We start from the raw sequence: 19,209 nt of genomic DNA on the forward strand, positions 1-19,209 counted from the left end.
TAGCCCCAGTAAGTATTTGTCTGCTGTCCTTCCTCCGCCTTCAGGATGACGAGGAGGGCATCTGGGCGTAGGCATCGCCGTGACGACCAAAGCTCCAACTGACGAACTGTTTCGAGGGGTGAACCGCCCCCCCTTACCCCCCCCCCCCCCCACACACACACACACACACACAACCCCATCACTTTTTGCCACCAGACGATCCAGTCACCACCGGAGGAGAGAGGCCATCACCATGACAACCCCATCAATTTGTCACCTCCGGTTGTGTTTCTCAAAAAGCCCCGGCGGAGACGGTCGGGCGTTTGTCCGCAATGTTCCTCGCCGCCATTTCCTCCTCAGGGTGACGTCGCCGCGGACTTCTTCCTCGCTCGCCGCCGCCAGACTCACTGCCCCGCTGATGGACTGCACCCACCTTTCTTTTTCATTTTTTACCTTTTTACCCCCCACAACAATGGAACCAGAAGCGAGGGATTTCCACGTCCCCGTTTTTTTCCCAGTGCAAAAAAAAAAAAAAAAAAAAAAACCTCGGAGCCGACCAATCGGAGAGGGTTGTGGGGGGCATTGAACGCACCGCCGGGGTCTCCACCTGGAGGCCTCCTCGGCTTCTCCTCTCTCTTCATGTTACCTCACCGTTAATCAGAAGGAGAAAAAGTCCCAACTATGCAGGAGCCGGTGCAGAGCGAAGGGAGTCCAGCTCCTCCTCTGACGCCGAGGAGCTCCAGGAGGAGGTCCAGGAGGACGCCGACGCCCCCCTTCCCTTCTGAGACTATGCACCCGTGCACCTCCACGCCCCCCCACGGGGGGGGATTTTTAACTCCTTGGTGCTTCTGCCGGTGCTGAAACTGAAAAGGCGGCTTCCTCCGGACCTCCGGACCTCCGGACCTCCGGACCTCCGGACCAGGACCGTCGCTCCGCCGCCGAAAGCATTCGTGCCATCGACCCCACGTTCTCCTCCCCCGAAGCATCTCCTCAAACAGGTGGCCTCTGAAAAAAAAAAAAAAAAAAAAAAGAAATTGTGCAAACACAATATGCATATATTATACATATAGAGAGAAATCTATAGAGTGTGTCTATATGTGGTCCCGAACTACAACGTGATCATATAGAGTTTTTTCTTTTTCTCCTCGCGGTTATTTTTATAAGTGTCCGAGGGGCCGGAGAGAAAGAAAATAATTGAAAAAAAAAAAAAGGCTCTGCCGCGAGAAACACACACACACACACACACACACACACACACACACACACACACACATTCCCGGCCAGGAAAGAAAAACAGGACAGTAAAAAGAAGGCCGAGCAGGAAGTTGTGTAACCACTATATTACTACATTCCGTTCTCGGTGTGAAAAAAAACATTGTTCCCAGAGAACCTGTGTGTGTGTGTGTGTGTGTGTGTGTGCGGGGGGGTGCGCTTCCAATGCGTGTTTCGTTGTCGTCGTCCTGTGAACCTGACGTGGTTGACGTACGTGACCGTGACAGCTGGTGAAATAGACAAAAAAAAAAAAAAAAAAAACACACGTTGTCGCCGTGTAGTGGAAAATGAATTAGACTGTTACTACAACCCCACCCCAACAAACCCTCACACACACACACACACACACACACACACACACACACACACTCCGCTCACGGTGCCTGCACCCCCCCCAACCCTTCCCACCTCACGTCTTAGATGCTCAAGTGTTGGTTGTTGTACAGAAGAGAAAAAATATAAAAAATAATCCTCTCATTTTGGAGGGCGGAGTAGGAATCCTTCATTTTCAGGTCCTTATCTAATGAATACTTGAAGCAGGGGAGGTGGGTGGGAGTGGGAGTGGGAGTGGGAGTGGGAGTGGGAGTGGGGGTGGCGTGGGCGGGTTTGGGGGTCCCCCCTACCAAGAATTAGCTAGACCCCCCCCACCCCACCAAGACCCGGGGTCAAGGGTCGGATGGACTCCTGGTCTCTATGCAGAACGATTTCTCCATTAGAAGGCTGTGTGTGTGTGTGTGTGTGTGTGTGTGTGTGTGTGTGTGTGTGTGGGCGGGGGCGTGCACGAGTCAAGACGTGGCTACCTGCCCCCCCCCCCCAACCCCACCGCTGGAGGGGGGGGGTCCCACCCGCGGCCGTGGTGGTCCCTTCAGGTTGCGTTGCTATGTCACTGTGACCCCGGCGACGGGGGGCCTTTTCCTGGTCGCCGTGGAAACGCCGCCATCGTCCTCACTTTTATATTCCTTTATTTTTTTACATTTCGGTTTGGCTCGCTTTTTTTTGTATGATTTATCATTGGGGACTGTACCACTTTTGAGATCGTACCATTTCTCTGTACAGTAGGAGCCGGTTCCAGCATGCTGAATGAATACCCGTGCGAACGTACGCCGACCGCCCCCTGGCCCCGCCCCCGGCCCCGCCCCCAGCCCCCGCCAGCCAACCCCGTCCCTCGTACCTGCATCGTGGCGGCGTGATGTCGTGTTTGAGAGTCTGTCACTTCCTGTCCCCCCAACCCCGCCCTTTTTTTAGTAGACAGCCTGTGCAGTTCTGTGAGAGTGCAGCATGTTTCTTTATTTTGTGCAGGGGTACAAGGTTGGGGGGGTCCCCGATTTTAAATCTTTACCTTGAAAATGTGTGTGTGAGAGTGTGTGTGGGTGATGTGAGGAAAGTCTATCGACCAAAAGATGAATAGATAATAAATTTAAAAAAAAAAAAAAAAAAAAGCGAACTCCGAGAAACCCCCTTCCCTTCTCTTGTCGGGAGGGGGGTACTGGGGGGTCCGAGTCTGACGTCAAGCATGGATTCTCCGTGGTGTTCCCTGTTGTTGACCGGGGGTCCTCGCTGACCCCCGGTCGCTATCCTATATGTGCTGTAACAGAGTATTACTATTGAGTGTTGGCCAGCTTGTTTATAATCCATCCAATAAAGGTGACTCTTTCTGTCCACGGCCGTGGCTTCATTGACCACACACCCCTGTGCTCTTGCCTCCAGGTTTGCACCTTCAGGGGTCGCCCCACAAAGTGTAAAAGTCAAGGATGACACCTCCGAGGTTTACACTCCAAGTTTCACACTACCAGGGATCGGCCCTCCAGGTTGGCACCTCTGGGTACTCACCTCCAGGGTTCGCACCTTTAGGTTTACATGTCCAGAGTTCACAACTCTGGACATGTAAACCTAAAGGTGCAACTCTGGGTTCAAACATTTAGGTTCACATCTACAGGGTTCACTCCTCCTGGTTGACACCTCCAGGGTTCTCACCTTAAGGCTCACACCTCTTTGCTCTTGCCTCCGGGTTTGCACCTTCAGGGGTCACCCCTCAAAGTGTACAAGTCAAGGAACACACCTCCGGGGTTTACACTTCAAGTTTCACACTACCAGGGATCACCCCTCCAGGTTAGCACCTCTGGGTACTCACCTCCAGGGTTCACATCTCTAGGTGTACATGTCCAGAGTTCACAACTCTGGGTTCAAACATTTAGGTTCACATCTACAGGGTTCACGCCTCCTGGTTGACACCTCCAGGGTTCTCACTTCAAGGTTCACACCTCTGTGCTCTTTCCTCCAGGTTTGCACCTTCAGGGGACACCCCTCAAAGTTTGCAAGTCAAGGATCACACCTCCGAGGTTTACACTTCAAGTTTCACACCACCAGGGATCACCCCTCCAGGTTAGCACCTCTGGGTACTCACCTCCAGGGTTCACACTTCTAGGTGTACATGTCCAGAGTTCACAACTCTGGGTTCAAACATTTAGGTTCACATCTACAGGGTTCACGCCTCCTGGTTGACACCTCCAGGGTTCTCACTTCAAGGTTCACACCTCTGTGCTCTTTCCTCCAGGTTTGCACCTTCAGGGGACACCCCTCAAAGTTTGCAAGTCAAGGATCACACCTCCGAGGTTTACACTTCAAGTTTCACACCACCAGGGATCACCCCTCCAGGTTAGCACCTCTGGGTACTCACCTCCAGGGTTCACACCTCTAGGTGTACATGTCCAGAGTTCACAACTCTGGGTTCATCACTCCCTGGTGCTCACCTCAAGGTTCAAACATTTAGGTTCACATCTGCAAGGTTCACTCCTCCTGGTTCACACCTCCACGGTTCTCACTTCAAGGTTCACACCTCTGTGCTCTTGCCTCCAGGTTTGCACCTTCGGGTGTCACCGCTCTTAGTTTACACCTCAAGGATCACACCACTGGGCTCACATCTCCAAAGTTTACACTTCAACACCCCTCCAGGTCAGCACCTCTGGGTACTCACCTCCCGGGTTCACATCTCTAGGTGTACATGTCCAGAGTTCACAACTCTGGGTTCTCACATCAAGGTTCATCACCCCAGGGTGCTCACCTCAAGGTTCAAACGTTTGGGTTCAAATCTACAGAGTTCACTCCTCCTGGTTCACACTTCCATAGGTCACACCTCCAGGGTTCACACCTCTAGGTGTACATGTCCAGGGCTCCCAGCTCTGGGTGCTCACCTCAAGGTTCAAACATCTGGGTGTACTCCTCTGGGTTAACACCTCCATAGATCACACATCCAGGGTTCACAAGTCAAACTTCACACTCTGCTTTCACCTCCACGTTTGCACCTTCAGGGACCACCTCTCAACGTTTAGAAGGATCTCACCAAGGTTCATTACTCCAGGGTCCACACCTCAAGGATCACACATCAGGGTTCACACCTTAAGGGATCACATCACCAGGGTTCACACCTCTAGGTTTACACCATCAGGATCATACCTCCTGGCTTCACACTTCCAGGGCTCACACCTCCAAAGTTCATATGTGTCCACATGTCAATGCATAATTATGGCTTTTCGTAAGAAACACAAACTGCCAGGGAGGTTGATCCCGTTCCTTCATGAGGACAGCCGTCCGGTCCGCCCATTGCTTCGTTTACATCGGTCATATTGAGCGCTTTTGCTGGGATATTTTCTTTTCTGGTCGATGTGAAATCCTTTGTTCACAATCCTTAAAAACACACAAACATTAGACCGTAAATAAACCTCGCCGATAGCTTTGAGTTTTTTTTACACTTTATTAATCCCTTGCAGGAGAAAACTTTGGAATCGTCTCTGCCGAGCTGCATCGAGAACATCGGGAAGCACAGGGCTTATCCCTGTCGCTCGGAAGTTCGCCCCCTCAGGAAGGAGTCCAGCAGCCGATCCCCCCGGTCGGAGAGCCAGTACCCCGCCATGGCCGCAACCGCCCCCATGAACATCGACATGTACACCAGATCCCCCTTGGCGGCCAGGGTCGCGAGAGCACACAGCACCACCCCGAAGAACATCTGCCGCAGGACCTCCACCTCCTCATCCTGGATGTCCTCGAAGAGTCCTTTCTCCTGGACACCTGAGGTAAGGGGGGGTGTACGGGAGAAGCTGTAGTACCACACCAGCGAGCGCAAACGTCAGGAGGCGAAGTGCAACTCACTCGGCTTCTGTTTCTGAACGCAGAGGCCCTCACGGAGGGCGAAGCCCTCGGCGCAGGAGCACCGGAATGACCCGGCTGTGTTCACGCAGATCTGGTCCAGGCGGGGACACGCCAGAACCCTGTCGCTGCACTCGTCTACATCTGAAGAAGGGCAGGTCGGACGTTGTCATCAGGCTGACAAATCGAGTAGCCATTTTTTTTCCGTAGGACCGTTACCTGAACACTTGGAGCCCGTCAGGCGGTATCCTGCGGCGCACTTGCGGCAGCGAGCGGGACCGCTACCCATGCAACCCACGCAGGCCTGGTGACAGGCTGAGGGGGGAATGGACATGGACTTCATTACATCTGTCCCTCCACGAAGGAGGCTCAGGAGTGCCGAGGAGGGATGAGGTGACCACCCTGTTACCCCACCTTTTTAATTTATTCCTATGCTGATGCCCTGATACCACTGTTTACAGTGGTTATAATGAGTGAATGTACCTCCAATGTAGATTTGGTAATAGGTAGTGTAGGAAACACAGGGATTCCTGTGGCCAACGTTAGCAACTCTTACAAAATCAAGCTTCAGTAAAAATCTTGATCACTTCAGTAGACGAGTTCCTCGATGGCAATCCGAGGCACTGACCTCTGCACTCGAAGGAGCCCTCTGTGTTGAAGCAGTAGCTGTCCGGGGGGCAAACGCTCTTTTCTGTGTGGCACTCGTCAACATCTGAAAGAGGAGAAATCGCGAATGGTCAGTCGGTTATCTCTGATGTCCAAGTCAGTGATTGGAATAACTGATGCGAAGGAAGTCGGGACTCCTTGATACTGACTGATTGTTCCTTATTGGGGAATTTTTGGGGAGCTGATCCTTGTGTCCGCTTGGATTCCCTTGAATCAGTGATTGCCCCACTCTTAGAACCCCATCAACGTTCAAAGCACTCTTAGAACCAGATCATATCTCAGAGTACTATTGGAACCCCATCATGTCTCAGAGTACTATTAGAACCCCATCATGTCTCAAGAGTACTGTTAGAACCCCATCATGTCTCAAGAGTACTGTTAGAGCCCCAAAATATCTGGAAGTACTCTTAAAACCTCATCATCTCTCAAAGGACATTTAGAACTCAATCATCTCTTAAAGTACTCTTAGAACTCTGTTATCTCTCAGAGAGCTCTTAGAACCCCATCATATCTAGAAGTACTCTTAGAACTCCATCATATCTGGGAGTACTCTTGATACCTCATCAGCTCTCAAAGGACACTTAGAGCTTGGTCATCTCTCAAAGTACTCTTAGAACTCTGTTATCTCTCAGAGAGCTCTTAGAACCCCATCATATCTAAAACTACTCTTAGAGACCCATCATACCTCAACAAACTCTGTGAACCCCATCATATTTCAAAGTACTCTTAGAACTCCATGATCTTTTAGAGCTGTCAGAACCCCATCATATCTCGAAGTACTCTTAGGACCCCATCATATCTGGAAGTACTCTTGAAACCTCATCATCTCTCAAAGGACATTTAGAACTCGGTCATCTCTCAAAGAGCTCTTAGAACCCCATCATATCTAGAAGTACTCTTAGAGCCCCATCATATCTCAGAGTACTCTTAGAACCCCATCATATCAGGAAGTACTCTTGAACCCCCATCATATCTCCAAGTACCACTAGAAGCCCACCAGCCATAAAGGTTGTTTGAGGTCCCCAGAGTCTCTAGAAGCAGATGGGGAGCATTGAAAGTTGCCGACCTCCTCCTTGGTGGAACCATCTTCCACCCTTGAGGGGGGAACAACCCCTTTATTTAAGAGGCTTAAAACCTTTCTTTTTGAGGAAGTTTATAGTTAGCATTAGCCTAGCCCTTAGCTATAGTGCCATTGGCTCACACTGCTGAGGGATGTCTCGTGATGCACCTCTCTCATCTTCTTCTCTCATCCCTTGGAACTCCCCTGTCTGGTAGATTCCCAGGGGAGTGGCTTGACCTCCTGCCAGGTGCCCTTCAGTATTTCTTTCCCTGTCTCCTGGGTTCTTTCCCCTCCTGCCCCGACCGGTCGAGGCAAGAGGCCGCCATCATTGTCACCCAGCGTCTTCCAGGCGCAGAGTTGTACAGTACCTACACAGGTGTTTCTGTGGAGCTCCCATCCGGCTCTGCATTCCTGACACTGCTCTTTTTCCGCGCCGGAACACCGAGCGCAGCCGTCCGGACAGCCGCCGACCTGGACGGCCAGCAGGACGCACAGCCAAGAAGCTCGCAGGAACATCTCCGCCCCACTTGAGGTCCACCTGGACTGCTCTTCGGACCGCAAATGACACAATCAGGATTCTGACAGCAGGTTACGTCATCTTCGGTCTTGCTGGGTTAGATGCAGGAAGGTGATTGGCTGTGGGTTAGATGGGGGCAGATAATTGGCTCTTGGTTAGATGCAGGCTGATGATTGGCTATAAGTTAAATGGAGGCGGATGATTGGCTGTAAGTTATAAGGGACTTGGTGATTGGGTGTGAGTTAGATGGAGGCAGATGATTGGCTGTGAGTTCTACGGAGGCATGCAGAATGATGATTGGCTAAAAGTTGGCTATAACTTAAATGGAGGCAGATGATTGGCTGTGAGTTAGATGTAGGCCGGTGATTGGTTGTGGTTTTCATCGAAGAAGATGATTGGCTGTAAGTTACATGGGACCCGGTGATTGGATGTGAGTTAGATGGAGGCATACAAGCTGATGATTGGCTAAAAGTTGGCTATAAATCAAATGGAGGCATATGATTGGCTGTGGGTTAGATGGGACCTGGTGATTGGCTGTAAATTGAATGGAGGCAGATGATTGGCTGTGGCTTAGATGGAGGCCTGTGATTGGTAGTGGGTTTAATACAAGAAGATGATTGGCTGTAAGTTATATAGGACCTGGGGATTGTCTGTGGGTTAGATGGAGACAGGTGATTGGTTGTGAGTTAGACGGAGGCAGACGATTGGCTGTGAGTTAGACGGAGGCAGATGATTGGCTGTGAGTTAGACGGACACAGGTGACCGCCTTTGAGTTTGATTAAAACAGGTGATTAGCTGTAAATTACATGGAGGCACGTGATTGGCTGTGAGTTAAATGAAGGCAGGTGATTGGCTGATGACCCTTGAAGGTAGCACTCCAAAGGAGAGACAGAAAGACAATAATGAAATGCACAGTTAAATAACCGAGGATTTGATGTTTCAAACGCTCTTAAAATATAACTGAAATAGTTCAGTAGCATAAAACTAAATCGGGTGACATTACACTGCTCGGGAGGAAATTGCGTGTATTTCACCGTGATGATTGCTGCATAAGAGCGCCTCCAGGCAGGTGGTGTGAATGTTAAATCATCTAATCTGGATTACAGATGACAGATATTCCGTCTAAACTGGTTCAATCCGAGTTTTACTGAGCGGGTTTTAGTTGTAGTTACCCGCCGCGGCCAGCAGAGGGCGCTGTTGCAGACCCAACGGGAACGGATACGAAAAGTTTCCCCTGGCGGCTTTACGGATAAAAATCTCGATTTCCGTCATTACCTGGACGTGAATGGTGATTTAAGAAAATCACCAGACGAGAATTAACGTCCTTTTCCTCTTGTATCTCTTCTTCTTCCAGCGGTGTTCCGGGAGCGGAGCCGAAGCGCAGCCGCGGAGGGATCTTTTTTGGAGCGTCTTCGGATGCGCCCAGCAAATACACCCGGACAGCCCGGGCGGGCGGGGTCGCGACGGACTACACACGTTGGGAGGAGTCTCCCCGTACCGGGAGGTGCCGGTGAATAAATCAAGCACACACAGGCGCATAGCAAACAATATATTTATGGACCGCGTTCTGAGTTCAACTGGCCGGAAGTAGCGACCGGAACTTCCGGTGACGGACCGTACCGACTGTCTCTCTTTTTTAATTTTTTTTTTTTTTTAAAGGTTTGTGAGAGATGTTTGATGCCAAACGAAAAAGAAAGGAGAAGAAAATAAATAAATGGATAAATGAAATTAAAAAAAGAAAAAAAAACTTGCAAGGGGAATATGATATGTATTTAACTTGATGGACATCAAACTGTATATTTTTTGTTTTTTTTGGATTTTTCCATAAGTCCTAATGATTTTTTATATAATTCAAAATCGTTTATAGAGAACGTAAAATTGGGATCGCACTTTTGCATTCTTTTTTTTGAACATACTCCTCTAGTTCATGGTATCTTCTCATCCAATTTTTAAAGAAAATCACATGGTCGCAGAGCGTTTACCAAAAACTTAGTGCAAGGGCAAAACAATTTTTTTTTCCTTTTATTTAACATTATTTTATACAATTAGACCATTGCAGTTAATTTGCAGGTCTATTTAGATATTTGGTTCAGGTGTGTCGTATAACTTCAAGGTGGAACCACATCAGGGACCAACTCTGGCTGACGCACCAGGTAAGACGGGAATCTCATGATGTTTGCAGATGGAGGAACATCTCCAGAGACGGAGGAGTGTTCCTGGAAAGTAGAGGAATGAAGGTTAGACATTGTGTGTGAATGAGAGGAACCCAAGTGGAGTTCTTAGGAAGTGTCAACATTCCAGGAAGTGAAGAAACATGTGCAAGCAGGAGGAGAAAAGTGTCAAGTGTGTTAAAACAGTATCAGCACGGAACAACCAAAAGGACAAGAAGGTTTGGATATTTAAGTGTAAAAATGTTTGCTCATAGCCTGATGTTTATGGAGATTCAACTTCCATTGTTCATATTCTTGAAACCAAGGTGCTTGTGGTGAGCACGGTAGCTCAGCTGTATATTTGAGGTCGTTTAACCCACTGTTTCCCAACCGTTTTTAAGCCACGGCACATATTTTACATTAGAAAAATCACCTGGCGCACCACCAAATAAATGTCAAAAACATTTTTTAACGAATTAGAATGAAACCGTAGTCTCAATTTACTTTGTGTGAAATCTAATATATCTAATATCTGTAGATTCGTCAAGTTGCAATGCAAATTTCCCACTGATGTGCAACTTTTCCAGAACACTTTTTTGCAACATCAGAAGACATGTCATCAATATGTCTGAAAACGGTATTATTTGAGAGAACTGGCTATTTCTTTATCAACTCCAGAGCCGAGCGTTTCTTCTCCAATCATTTTGCCGGCAGGTCGTATGCACAGGTTCATTCACTACTGGAATGGACACGCTGCCCACATAGACGTAGGAAGACACATTATTTGCGTTGAGTAAATAATTTTCGGACCAATCAGGTGAATCTGATGATCTCTCACGACACAGTGGTTGGGAAACACCGGTTTAATGAACATGATGATTCATTCAGCTTATCGTCAGTTATGACTCATTGACCTGGATGCTGATGTTTTTTGCATTTCGTGAAACATTCATGCAATTTCCTCTAACATTTTTGTGACCTTCAGTCTCTTTAAAAAGTCCTAAAGTCTTTAGATGCTTAAAGAGGCTGCAGGTGTTGCTGCCCAGTGGCTCCACCTCATTGCACGGTTTCGGTCGTGGGTTAGCGGGTTAGCGGGTTAGCGGGTTAGCAGTAGCACCACCCTGCGCTGCTGCTGCTTCTTTTTATTTTATTGAACATAAATAGTATAAACAGATATACATATGTACAAACAAACATGGCACGGTAGAATCGAATGTCAAGGAATCAACCGGGGATGAGGAAGCAAATTTGTTCTCACTTAAACACTTAAACAACCAAAAAAAAAACATAAATAAATTGCAAGGGGAATATAATATGTATTTAACTTGGTGGATCACAGGAAATCTCAGATATCAAATTGTATATTTTTTTGGTTTGTCGGATTTTTTCCATTAGTTTTAAGGATTTTTTTTATATAATTCAAAATGGTTTATAAAGAACGTAAAATTGGGGGAACACTTTTGCATTCTGTTTTTGTGAATGAAGAACTCAGCCAGGCCTAAAATAACATTGACACAAAGTTCATCTCTGTTGTTGCTTTAAAGTAAACCAAATCTCATCTCTTGAGAAAGAAACTGGCGATGATGGAAATTTTTCTTTTACCCCATTTTTGAGTTTTAGCCCAAAAGCTTTGTACTTTTTCACATGAGAAAAATATACGGTCAGTGGTTTCAATGTTGTTTTCACAAAATGTACAAATATTATCTTCAAAATTAAAGCGTACCCTCAATAATTCCTTAGATGGGTAGACGTCATTCATAATTTTGAAGTGGTTTTTTTTGCGCTGCTGCTTCTTCTTCTTTGTCCAACATCTCCTGAGCTCAAGGCTGGCGCCCCTTTCCGATTGGCTGCCACAATCATGTGATGCGGAAGAAGTAAAACAGTGCCCGGCGGGTATCGAAGTGTCCGTACTTCCCATTTTGAGCTGAGACGCTCACGTTGACCACTTGGCTTTACTTTGAAATAGTAAAAGAAAACTCCAGATCTTCAGCCGGATCATCTGATTCCGATTTACTGATCATGACTCTGAGATCGTTCATTCATTCCTTCATTATCTACCACTTATCCTGCACTAAGGGTAGCGGTATGCTTGAGTCTATCCTAGCTTTCATTGGGCGCGGGTCGATTTTCGATATGTCTACGAAGAACACGTCAATCCCGCTGCACTCCTCAAGTCTTTTAAAGTCCTAGATGCATGTACAAGGTCCTTCTCCCTTCCTGGTTCTCCATTTCCAGCCCGTCGACGGCCTCCCATCCCACCCTTTGCGCTTCCCTCCCATCGTGAGCTCAGACAGGAGCTTGTCTTTCTGGGAGGGGAGCCGGAACAACGGAAGCCCCTGCAGGAGTTCCGGTGGCGCCCAGTCGCCGCCGGGTTGGTGTCCAATATGTGAGTCAAATTTAACCAGCAGGAATCTTTCGGCGGCCCTGCCCGACTGCTTGTCCGCTCGAATGAGGCCCAGCGAGGCAATGAACATGTCCGCGTAAGGAGACCAAGTATGATGGAGGTCTTTGTCCTCCCCTTTTGTCCAGACGGCCCCCTTGTCCCATCTTTCTATTCTCCCCGCGGCGGTACGGGTCAAGACCAGCACGACCCGGCCGCCCCGACTGTTCAGCTCCAGGATTTGGGCGTGCAGCCACGGCAGGGGCCCGAGGGAGTACTGCTCCTTCCTGCTCCACTGGTCCACGGATACGCTGAAGCCCTGGCCGCGGAGCTGGTAGCCCAGCTGGCTCACCGACTCCGAAACGCCATCGTCCACATCGGGGGGGCTCAGCAGCACCACGTGCCCCTTTCTGACCACTTGAGGCACAAAGGCAAATCATATTAGTGGCTTCTTTCCCCACAAGTATTTTATGTAAAGATGGAAATGCTTACTCTTCACGAAACCTCTCTGGTGGCAGTTCTGCGCCCATTCTGCAAAGGACAACACAGAAGCTTAGCAGGGGTACTTACACTGCAAGCATACATGTACTGCAGAAATACCATCAGTAACGCTAGTGCCTGTTTTTCAGGGACAAAGTGCGCAAATGATCTAATAATAGTGCATATTTCATCGATTACAAAGGTCTCAAGTCCTTGAGGCAAATGAAAGGACCCTTTTGTGTGGCGCGTTCGGACTGCCGCATCTGGACAATGGAGATCCTTTCATGGCAACAGATTCCAGAGAAATGAGACCCCAGTGCGAAGAACAGCACTAACAGTCTTTTAGTCGTCAGAGTGAACACAGCTCAGATGAGAACAGCCACTTGCCATGATGGACATTCCCTTGTTTTTCTCTCACAAGAATACAAGAAAGAAGGACAACCTACTCTTGACAAAGTCCTGAGGAAGGCAGACCAACAGCACGGTCACAACAACCAGCAGTATCAATGCCACGACCAGGAGAGTCCAATGGCACCGGTCAGCTGCAGAGGAGACCGACGCTCAGAAGGAGTTTGTCCAACTAATCCAGAAATCGATACATTTGTGACCTCAAACTGCCCCACTTACTGTTTGCAGCACAAAAAGGAACCAGCTCGTGATCCATTCCCTCCAGTTTCACCTGGGGGAACGTAGAAACACTGAGTTCTGACAGGGTGAAGCGAAAGTGCCGTACGACTGACCGGAAAGCGCTCATACCATCACACAGGATGCAAGACGGACGTCGACGTCCTCAAAGGTCCCCGATCTCACCTGCGGAGGAGCATGGAAAATTAGAACCCCACAGAAAGTACCTCCGAAAAGCACCGAAGACACCAGATATGTTGAGTTTGAAGTCGGAGATTCTTTGATTAGGACGGAGAGGAATGTTTTTTTATCATTCTCAAAGAGTGTCCGCTGAAAAAGTTGTAAGCCGTTAGCTTTGTTGACAAGTGTCCACGTGTCCTTACCCAGCGTCCATTGCTGTTTTGGACCCATGTGCTGTTTGCAAGGGACCGCCTGTGGCCTTCTATCTCCAGGCAGCTTCCCCGGCTTGCAGTCCTCTGACAAGGCCACACTTCCCCCTCCAGCCTGCAGGGGGAAGACAAGCTCCACTGCAGTGCTGTGTCGCCGTTGTTCATCTGACCCAGATCCACGGACACCGACAGGTTCTCCCACATGTTCCTTTGGAATTCTGTTCGACATCGGTCGGAACCATCAGCACTTATACAATAATCTGCTGTCGGCGTGTAGACAAAGACAGGAGCTTAAGGGATGATGGTTTGGACTCCTGTGCCAAAAGCCGGGGTGTCAAATCAGGTCCGGTGCTTGTTTAGTCATTTACACATTTGAAAAGAGTAGGATTTACAGAGTACTCCTCAATGATGGCTAAAGGAAGTTCAGCCTGTATAAAACTACATGTCCTTACGTGGCAACAAGGAGGTACAAGTGTTTACAAACCGCTTAGGTCAACATCCGTGGTGCCGGAGTCGAGTTTGCCCCCCTGCACTCTGTCATGCTTCTCATCCGTCTTCATGAAGGGGCATATTTGCGAGTGCCAAGGGCTCCGGTCGTCTTCCCAAATCTACAAAACACACAACGTGATCAGAGTCTTCAACTTGTGTGTGTGAGTGTGTGTGAGTGTGTGTGTGAGTGTGCAGTACCAGTAGACACATGCAGGGAGCGACGGCGTGCAGAGGAATGGTTGTGGAGTTCCATCTCTGGGGGCGACAGGAGGCAGGGAGGTTGCGGTTAGAAGGAGAAACCGGAGTTTTAGCCCACTTAGGACTTTCTTTGCCGGTGTTTTTGGTCTTGGTGATCAGTTTCTTTGCAGACGATCACTTGTTTGTCCACCTGTTATCAACCCAAACTCAAAGGAAATTAGCCTCGCTAATCAGAACATACTCGTAAAACCTGCAAACAGTGCGCTCAGTCTCACTTAATGATATTTATCTTTGTTCAAACCTGGAATGACGGAAAGTGTTTTGTTGCCACGGCGGTCATTTACTGCTTATTACTCCTGTTGTAATTGCAAGATTGGAAAATATTTTTTCAGCTCAATAAACAACCCGAAGAGATGTACTCACCTGACATTTCCCGTTTTGCTCATACTTGACACACAGGGAGTTCTTGCTCTCTCCGCTAAACTGTAGCTCGACTTGACTGGCAGCTTTTCTTATCGTCACGTTGAAAGACGGAGCTGAACGGAGGGAAGACAAAATCATGTTGGTTTTACTCTTTTGCAAGTGCGCAAAGTGCTAATAATGATATTTTTCTCTGATTTGTGTTGTAAATGTATCTCTGTCTTTGTGCATTTTCAGGATCAAATCCAGGGCCGAATTCTGAGGCCTCACCTCCGAACATGTATTCCCTCGCAATCTTTTTGTAGAAAGATTTATTTGTCACCGTGAGCTTCTACAGCCTGTATCTTGTCTTCAATGGGAAGACGCGACTTTTGTTTCCGCTGGTCGGCCAACAGCCTGCAGAGATCAGTTCCAAGGTGAGGCAAACAGTACTAGCGGCCGCCTGTTGCTGCCGTCCTCCTGTAGGCAATTGCTGCTCTGCGTCAACGCTAGCTAACATCAGCAAGTCAAGTGCGCTAAGCTTGTACATTTCTATTCTCTGCTTTGCTTGACGAGAGGGGTGGTGCTGGTGGTGTCTTGACCAAGTCCTGCGAGCAGTAACAGATACTTGCATCAGCACTAGCAAGAGTTAACAGCACTTGGAGAGAAGCCTCAACCTTGTCCAAAGGCCCAGGGAGGACTTCTCGCAAGTGCCGAAGACTTTTAATTCTTGGTTGACTTAGGAAAACAGTTGAAGTTCCCAGACACAATTCCATCAACCAGGCTCAGGCCTGACCTGGTCTGAGGCAACCCCTCAAGGGGTGTTGCTGGAACTGACTGTCCACTGGGAAGAAAGGATGGAAGAGGGGCAACGGACAAAGAGGGCCAAAAACGCGCCTCTGGTAGCCGAGTATCGGAGGCAGGGGTGGAAGGCCTGCTGTGAGCCTGTTGAAGGCTGCAGGGCATTTCGAGGGCATCCATTACAGCGGGTGCTGGGACTCTTTAAGAATCTGTGGGCAGCAGAGATGACGAGCCACCAAGAACAGCCAAAAAATGTTCCCGCTGGCTTGGGATCAGGAGGGGTGACGAGTGGCGCAGTTAGCTACCTGGACACAATTTGGGGCCTGTCGCCTTGAAGAAGGTGACTGTAGATAAGACCCGAAAAACACCCAACGACGCCAGGTTCTTCACTGACAACGTGTACAATACAACTCCCCAGACGGAGGGTGATAGAACGAAGCTACACAACGTCTCGAAACTGGACTCTCGGTCATACTGAAGGTGATAACCGACAGGAGACCAATGCCGGAGCAGAAGGGGTTTCCTTGAGCTACGGGACAGAAGATAACTCTTTGCAAGTGGAGCGGTAAACCCGGAAAACGTGGTCATTGTCTCTGTTAAGACCGAGAGACTTTTTAAAGCTGAAGGAAAATAAGGGGGACGACAAGGTGACAGAGCCTCGAGTGGAGAACACATAAAGGTAAGACCAAAAATGGCGGCGCTTAAACTGCCACTTCACGGACAGCGTCCATCTCGCTCCTAACTCAGATCTGGGGTCTGATCACAAAGCAATACCGTGACCAGGCCACAATCTCGGTAAACACCAAAGTCGATGCCCTCTGCAGTCAAGGTTTCACTTTAAATGACCTTAAGAGGTTTAAAAATTGACTTAAAGTGATTCATTATTTGCTTCCTTGTTAGCAAACAAGTGAAGGGTCAAAATGAGACTTAGTTATCCTAATGTTTGTTTAAAACATGCATGAATTGTTAAGAAGGGAGGGCGCAGAGTGCATTTGCCTTATCCTTTGTGACTTGATGCTATCAAAGAATGTGTGTTTGACACTTTCCCAGAAGTCAATCTGCATGTTGGCAATTAAACAGGTAATAAGATCCTCTTCGGAGTTGCCACCGCTGTGAACCTGTGGAACTTCTGCATACGTCAGGAAAACCAACTCACCCCCGCAGTCTTTGACGTGCTTCAGCAGGCGGTGGGAACAAACTGGGGAGAAGAAAAACGCAGCCTGGTGAAGGTGGTTGCCGCTTCGGGGGTTGGTTTCACCTCGCGGAAGGGAGACCTTACCGTCCGTCAAGGAGGGAGCCAGGATTTCCTTCGCTTGATGGGGCGACCAAGAGGGGTAGACCAGGACTTGGCTGCCGAAGGAAACGTCCAGCTCCCGGATCACCATGGATACCTGTTGAAATCCCCGTCCATCATGAGCACTGCATCCCAAAACCTGGAGACCCCATGTGGACGGAGTATCTCCTACCTGCGCCCGGTCGTGCACGATATCCGTACGGTTGATGGTGAACTTCCACCTCTTGCAGGCGGCCAGGGCCAGGGGAAATTGGTAGCACACCGTCACGGACGCTATCGGGGCGGAGGGGAGAGTGAAAACACGCCTGGAACTCTGTCACCTTCAGGTTCCAGGAAGTAACCAGCCCCATGTTTTCCTAAGTGGGGGGGCGACAGATCCTGAGTTTACACACCTTGGGAGTTTTCTCCGTGCTCCCGGATGTGGTGGAGACCCGTCTCCGGCTCGTCGCCTGGGGGGATGCGCAGCTCGGCGTCGACGGCGAGGCACAGCGAGCACTCCGCGCCGTCCCGGCAGCAGACCCCAAAACGGGCGTTCAGGTTTTGGACGTCCAACGCCCTGCTCCCTGAGATGGAGATGGGCAGCTCGTCCTGCACCGTGCACCCCGACAGACCCTGGGGTGAAGGTGCAGAGGTTCAATTCCTCAACCGTTTGCTCAGACCCCTTCACCGCAAGTTTTTGCTAGCATGTGCGCGAGGAGCCTGGAGTTTGGACCCTACCGAACTCCAGACAGGTGCCGGACGCCAAGAGACGACCCGTCCGTCTCACTGGTGCTGACCAAAAACCGGCGGCCAAAAAAAGGGAAGGTACAACGCCACCGCAAAACCCCACCCTGCGGAGCCCAAGCTGACCACAGTAAGTCCCGTCACCTCTGGTGGAAGCACTGGGTTTCCCCGGCAACAAAAAAGTACCCTAACCTGACCTTAACGTCACCCTGCCAGGTGCTGTTGTCTGCGAAACTTGTTAACGTGTATGATATGATTCATCGGCTTAATGTTTGCCTGGAGTTCACACGCCTCCTCCTTCGCCGGTTGCCGTCTCTGTTATGATATTCCCATTGTTGCCTCATCGTACGCTTCAAGGCGTCCGTGCGAACGAGCTACGCCGATCTGACATTTTTATACGGCTTGTAATTATTTGCCGCAAGACCAGATTCCATATCTGGCTCAGGGTTTGGATATCGCTTGGAGTCTTGACAGGACGCCGGTTATCAGGGCGAGATTAGCAACGACAGGTATCTCGCAGTCGGAAGCCCCTCAGACTCGAGGTTCCCCGGTCTGACTCTCGTCAAATCATTTTGGCTAGCTATCGAAATAAGGTGTAAACTCTTCCCGTGGATTTGTTAATCTCTGCGTCAGGTTTCACCTCCTTACCTGCGAGCAGGTGACCTCAGGGACGTCGTGTCCAAGGGTCTCCAGACTCCAGGCCGGCGTGAAATAGGCGAGGAGGAGGCAGCCGCCGGGCCATCTGAGAAGAAACATCTCGCTTCGGCAAGGTCAAGCTGACGGAATCCTTCTCTCCGGCATGGCTCCGGGCCGGGACGCTCGCCCAGCCCGTGAATTAGGATGACCTTTGCGGCGTGAGGTGGACGTCGGACGGGTTTCAACTCTTTCCAGCCCTCGGGCGGAGGTTAAATCCTTTCGGTTCAAGGCGGCAGCTGTTCAGGGCGAGAACCACGGGAGATAAGACTCACCGGTTGAGCGATAGCTACAGATTAACCCGGCGACACAAACGACATGGGGATAAATCTCACCTGCCCGTCCAGCGGCTCTCTTCCTGGCTCGGTCTTGCGCAGGCAAGTCCGCCTAGCTCGGCTGTTTTGGCCAAAGTGATCCCAGAACGGGTCGGTTACCTGACAGGTTTGCGCAACACAGCGTGACGCTAATCCGACCCATTAGATTCCCCGCCCAGCTGCCTCCCTGAAACCTCCGTCACGTTGGACTCTGAACTCCCGACAGCTTAAAATACGGTTTACAATTCCGTTTGATAAAAACAAATACCTCGGAAGCCGCGGCGTCAGTCAGCGGCTGTCCGACCGGTCCGACGGCATGCCTCCCTGATTGCCCAAAAAAAGGAGGAAGGCTCCGGCGGGGGCCACTGCCTGTTTGAAAATATGGAGAATCCTAAGGTTCAGTGTGTCTGCAGAGCTGACTTTGCTATTTATCAGTGATTACATTGCTGCGGGATTAAGAATTAAAAAGTTTAAAAAGCTTAAAAAGTCCCTCCGGCAGTCGCAATGGTATCTAGTTGATGTTCAGATGGTTTGTTGAAGCCGGATGCAACATCCGGGTGATTTGTTGCGCTACAAGTTGCCGTCTGAGCGGAGGGGTTGTTATTTCTGCTACATCATCGAGATAACCGGATGGTTAG

The 19,209-nt window shown here is 49.5% G+C and overlaps 3 protein-coding genes across 9 annotated transcripts in view; 1 reads left to right on the plus strand and 2 right to left on the minus strand.

Annotated features, from left to right (window-relative positions):
- Positions 1-2,910, plus strand: part of erc2 (ELKS/RAB6-interacting/CAST family member 2) — a 30,732-nt gene extending 27,822 nt beyond the window's left edge. For all 5 annotated transcript variants that reach the window (XM_086168792.1, XM_086168793.1, XM_086168796.1 and 2 more), the window contains one exon: positions 45-2,910. In XM_086168792.1, coding sequence (XP_086024918.1) covers positions 45-71 — 27 coding nt within the window. In that variant the 3' untranslated portion in view covers positions 72-2,910. The remainder of the gene's footprint in view (positions 1-44) is intronic.
- A 2,072-nt stretch (positions 2,911-4,982) lies between these two features.
- On the minus strand, positions 4,983-9,079 carry creld1a (CRELD disulfide isomerase 1a). Its single transcript, XM_086168803.1, has 6 exons — positions 8,913-9,079; positions 7,489-7,668; positions 6,023-6,106; positions 5,614-5,709; positions 5,398-5,538; positions 4,983-5,316 (listed from the first exon to the last, which is right to left on the minus strand). Exons 2-6 carry the CDS (start codon positions 7,634-7,636, stop codon positions 5,078-5,080), a joined length of 708 nt encoding a protein of 235 aa, XP_086024929.1. The 5' UTR covers positions 7,637-7,668; positions 8,913-9,079; the 3' UTR covers positions 4,983-5,077.
- Positions 9,080-11,781: 2,702 nt separating this feature from the next.
- il17rc (interleukin 17 receptor C) lies at positions 11,782-19,209 on the minus strand. Of its 3 annotated transcripts, XM_086168800.1 has the most exons (15): positions 18,593-19,209; positions 18,213-18,496; positions 17,234-17,453; positions 17,014-17,114; positions 16,827-16,938; positions 16,704-16,745; positions 14,771-14,883; positions 14,348-14,404; positions 14,145-14,268; positions 13,655-13,923; positions 13,404-13,457; positions 13,275-13,326; positions 13,094-13,189; positions 12,660-12,698; positions 11,782-12,584 (listed from the first exon to the last, which is right to left on the minus strand). In XM_086168800.1, the coding sequence occupies exons 2-15, from the start codon at positions 18,318-18,320 to the stop codon at positions 11,974-11,976; spliced, it is 1,998 nt and encodes a 665-aa protein (XP_086024926.1). In that variant the 5' UTR covers positions 18,321-18,496; positions 18,593-19,209; the 3' UTR covers positions 11,782-11,973. The 3 variants fall into 3 exon arrangements, with proteins under 3 accessions (XP_086024926.1, XP_086024928.1, XP_086024927.1); XM_086168802.1 differs by lacking the exon at positions 18,593-19,209 and having other exon boundaries at positions 13,655-13,878; positions 18,213-18,560; XM_086168801.1 differs by lacking the exon at positions 18,593-19,209 and having other exon boundaries at positions 18,213-18,560.

This window comes from Fistularia commersonii, chromosome 21 (genome assembly GCF_037954325.1).
Source record: "Fistularia commersonii isolate RoL2024-O1a breed Wild chromosome 21, RoL_Fcom_v1.0, whole genome shotgun sequence".
Lineage (NCBI taxonomy): Eukaryota > Metazoa > Chordata > Actinopteri > Syngnathiformes > Fistulariidae > Fistularia > Fistularia commersonii.

Bases quoted from the DNA above. Each gene is read 5' to 3' on its own strand.
- creld1a (XM_086168803.1), bottom strand. From the start codon at position 7,636: ATGTTCCTGCGAGCTTCTTGGCTGTGCGTCCTGCTGGCCGTCCAGGTC. The intron at 5,710-6,022 runs GTCAGTGCCTCG...TTCCCCCCTCAG, and splicing joins GGGCTCCTTCGAGTGCAGAG to CCTGTCACCAGGCCTGCGTG. The intron at 5,539-5,613 runs GTAACGGTCCTA...GCCCTTCTTCAG, and splicing joins GACGGGCTCCAAGTGTTCAG to ATGTAGACGAGTGCAGCGAC.
- il17rc (XM_086168800.1), bottom strand. From the start codon at position 18,320: ATGTTTCTTCTCAGATGGCCCGGCGGCTGCCTCCTCCTCGCCTATTTC. The intron at 17,454-18,212 runs GTAAGGAGGTGA...CCTTCACCCCAG, and splicing joins CTGAGGTCACCTGCTCGCAG to GGTCTGTCGGGGTGCACGGT. The intron at 17,115-17,233 runs GTGTGTAAACTC...CCGCCCCGATAG, and splicing joins GCACGGAGAAAACTCCCAAG to CGTCCGTGACGGTGTGCTAC.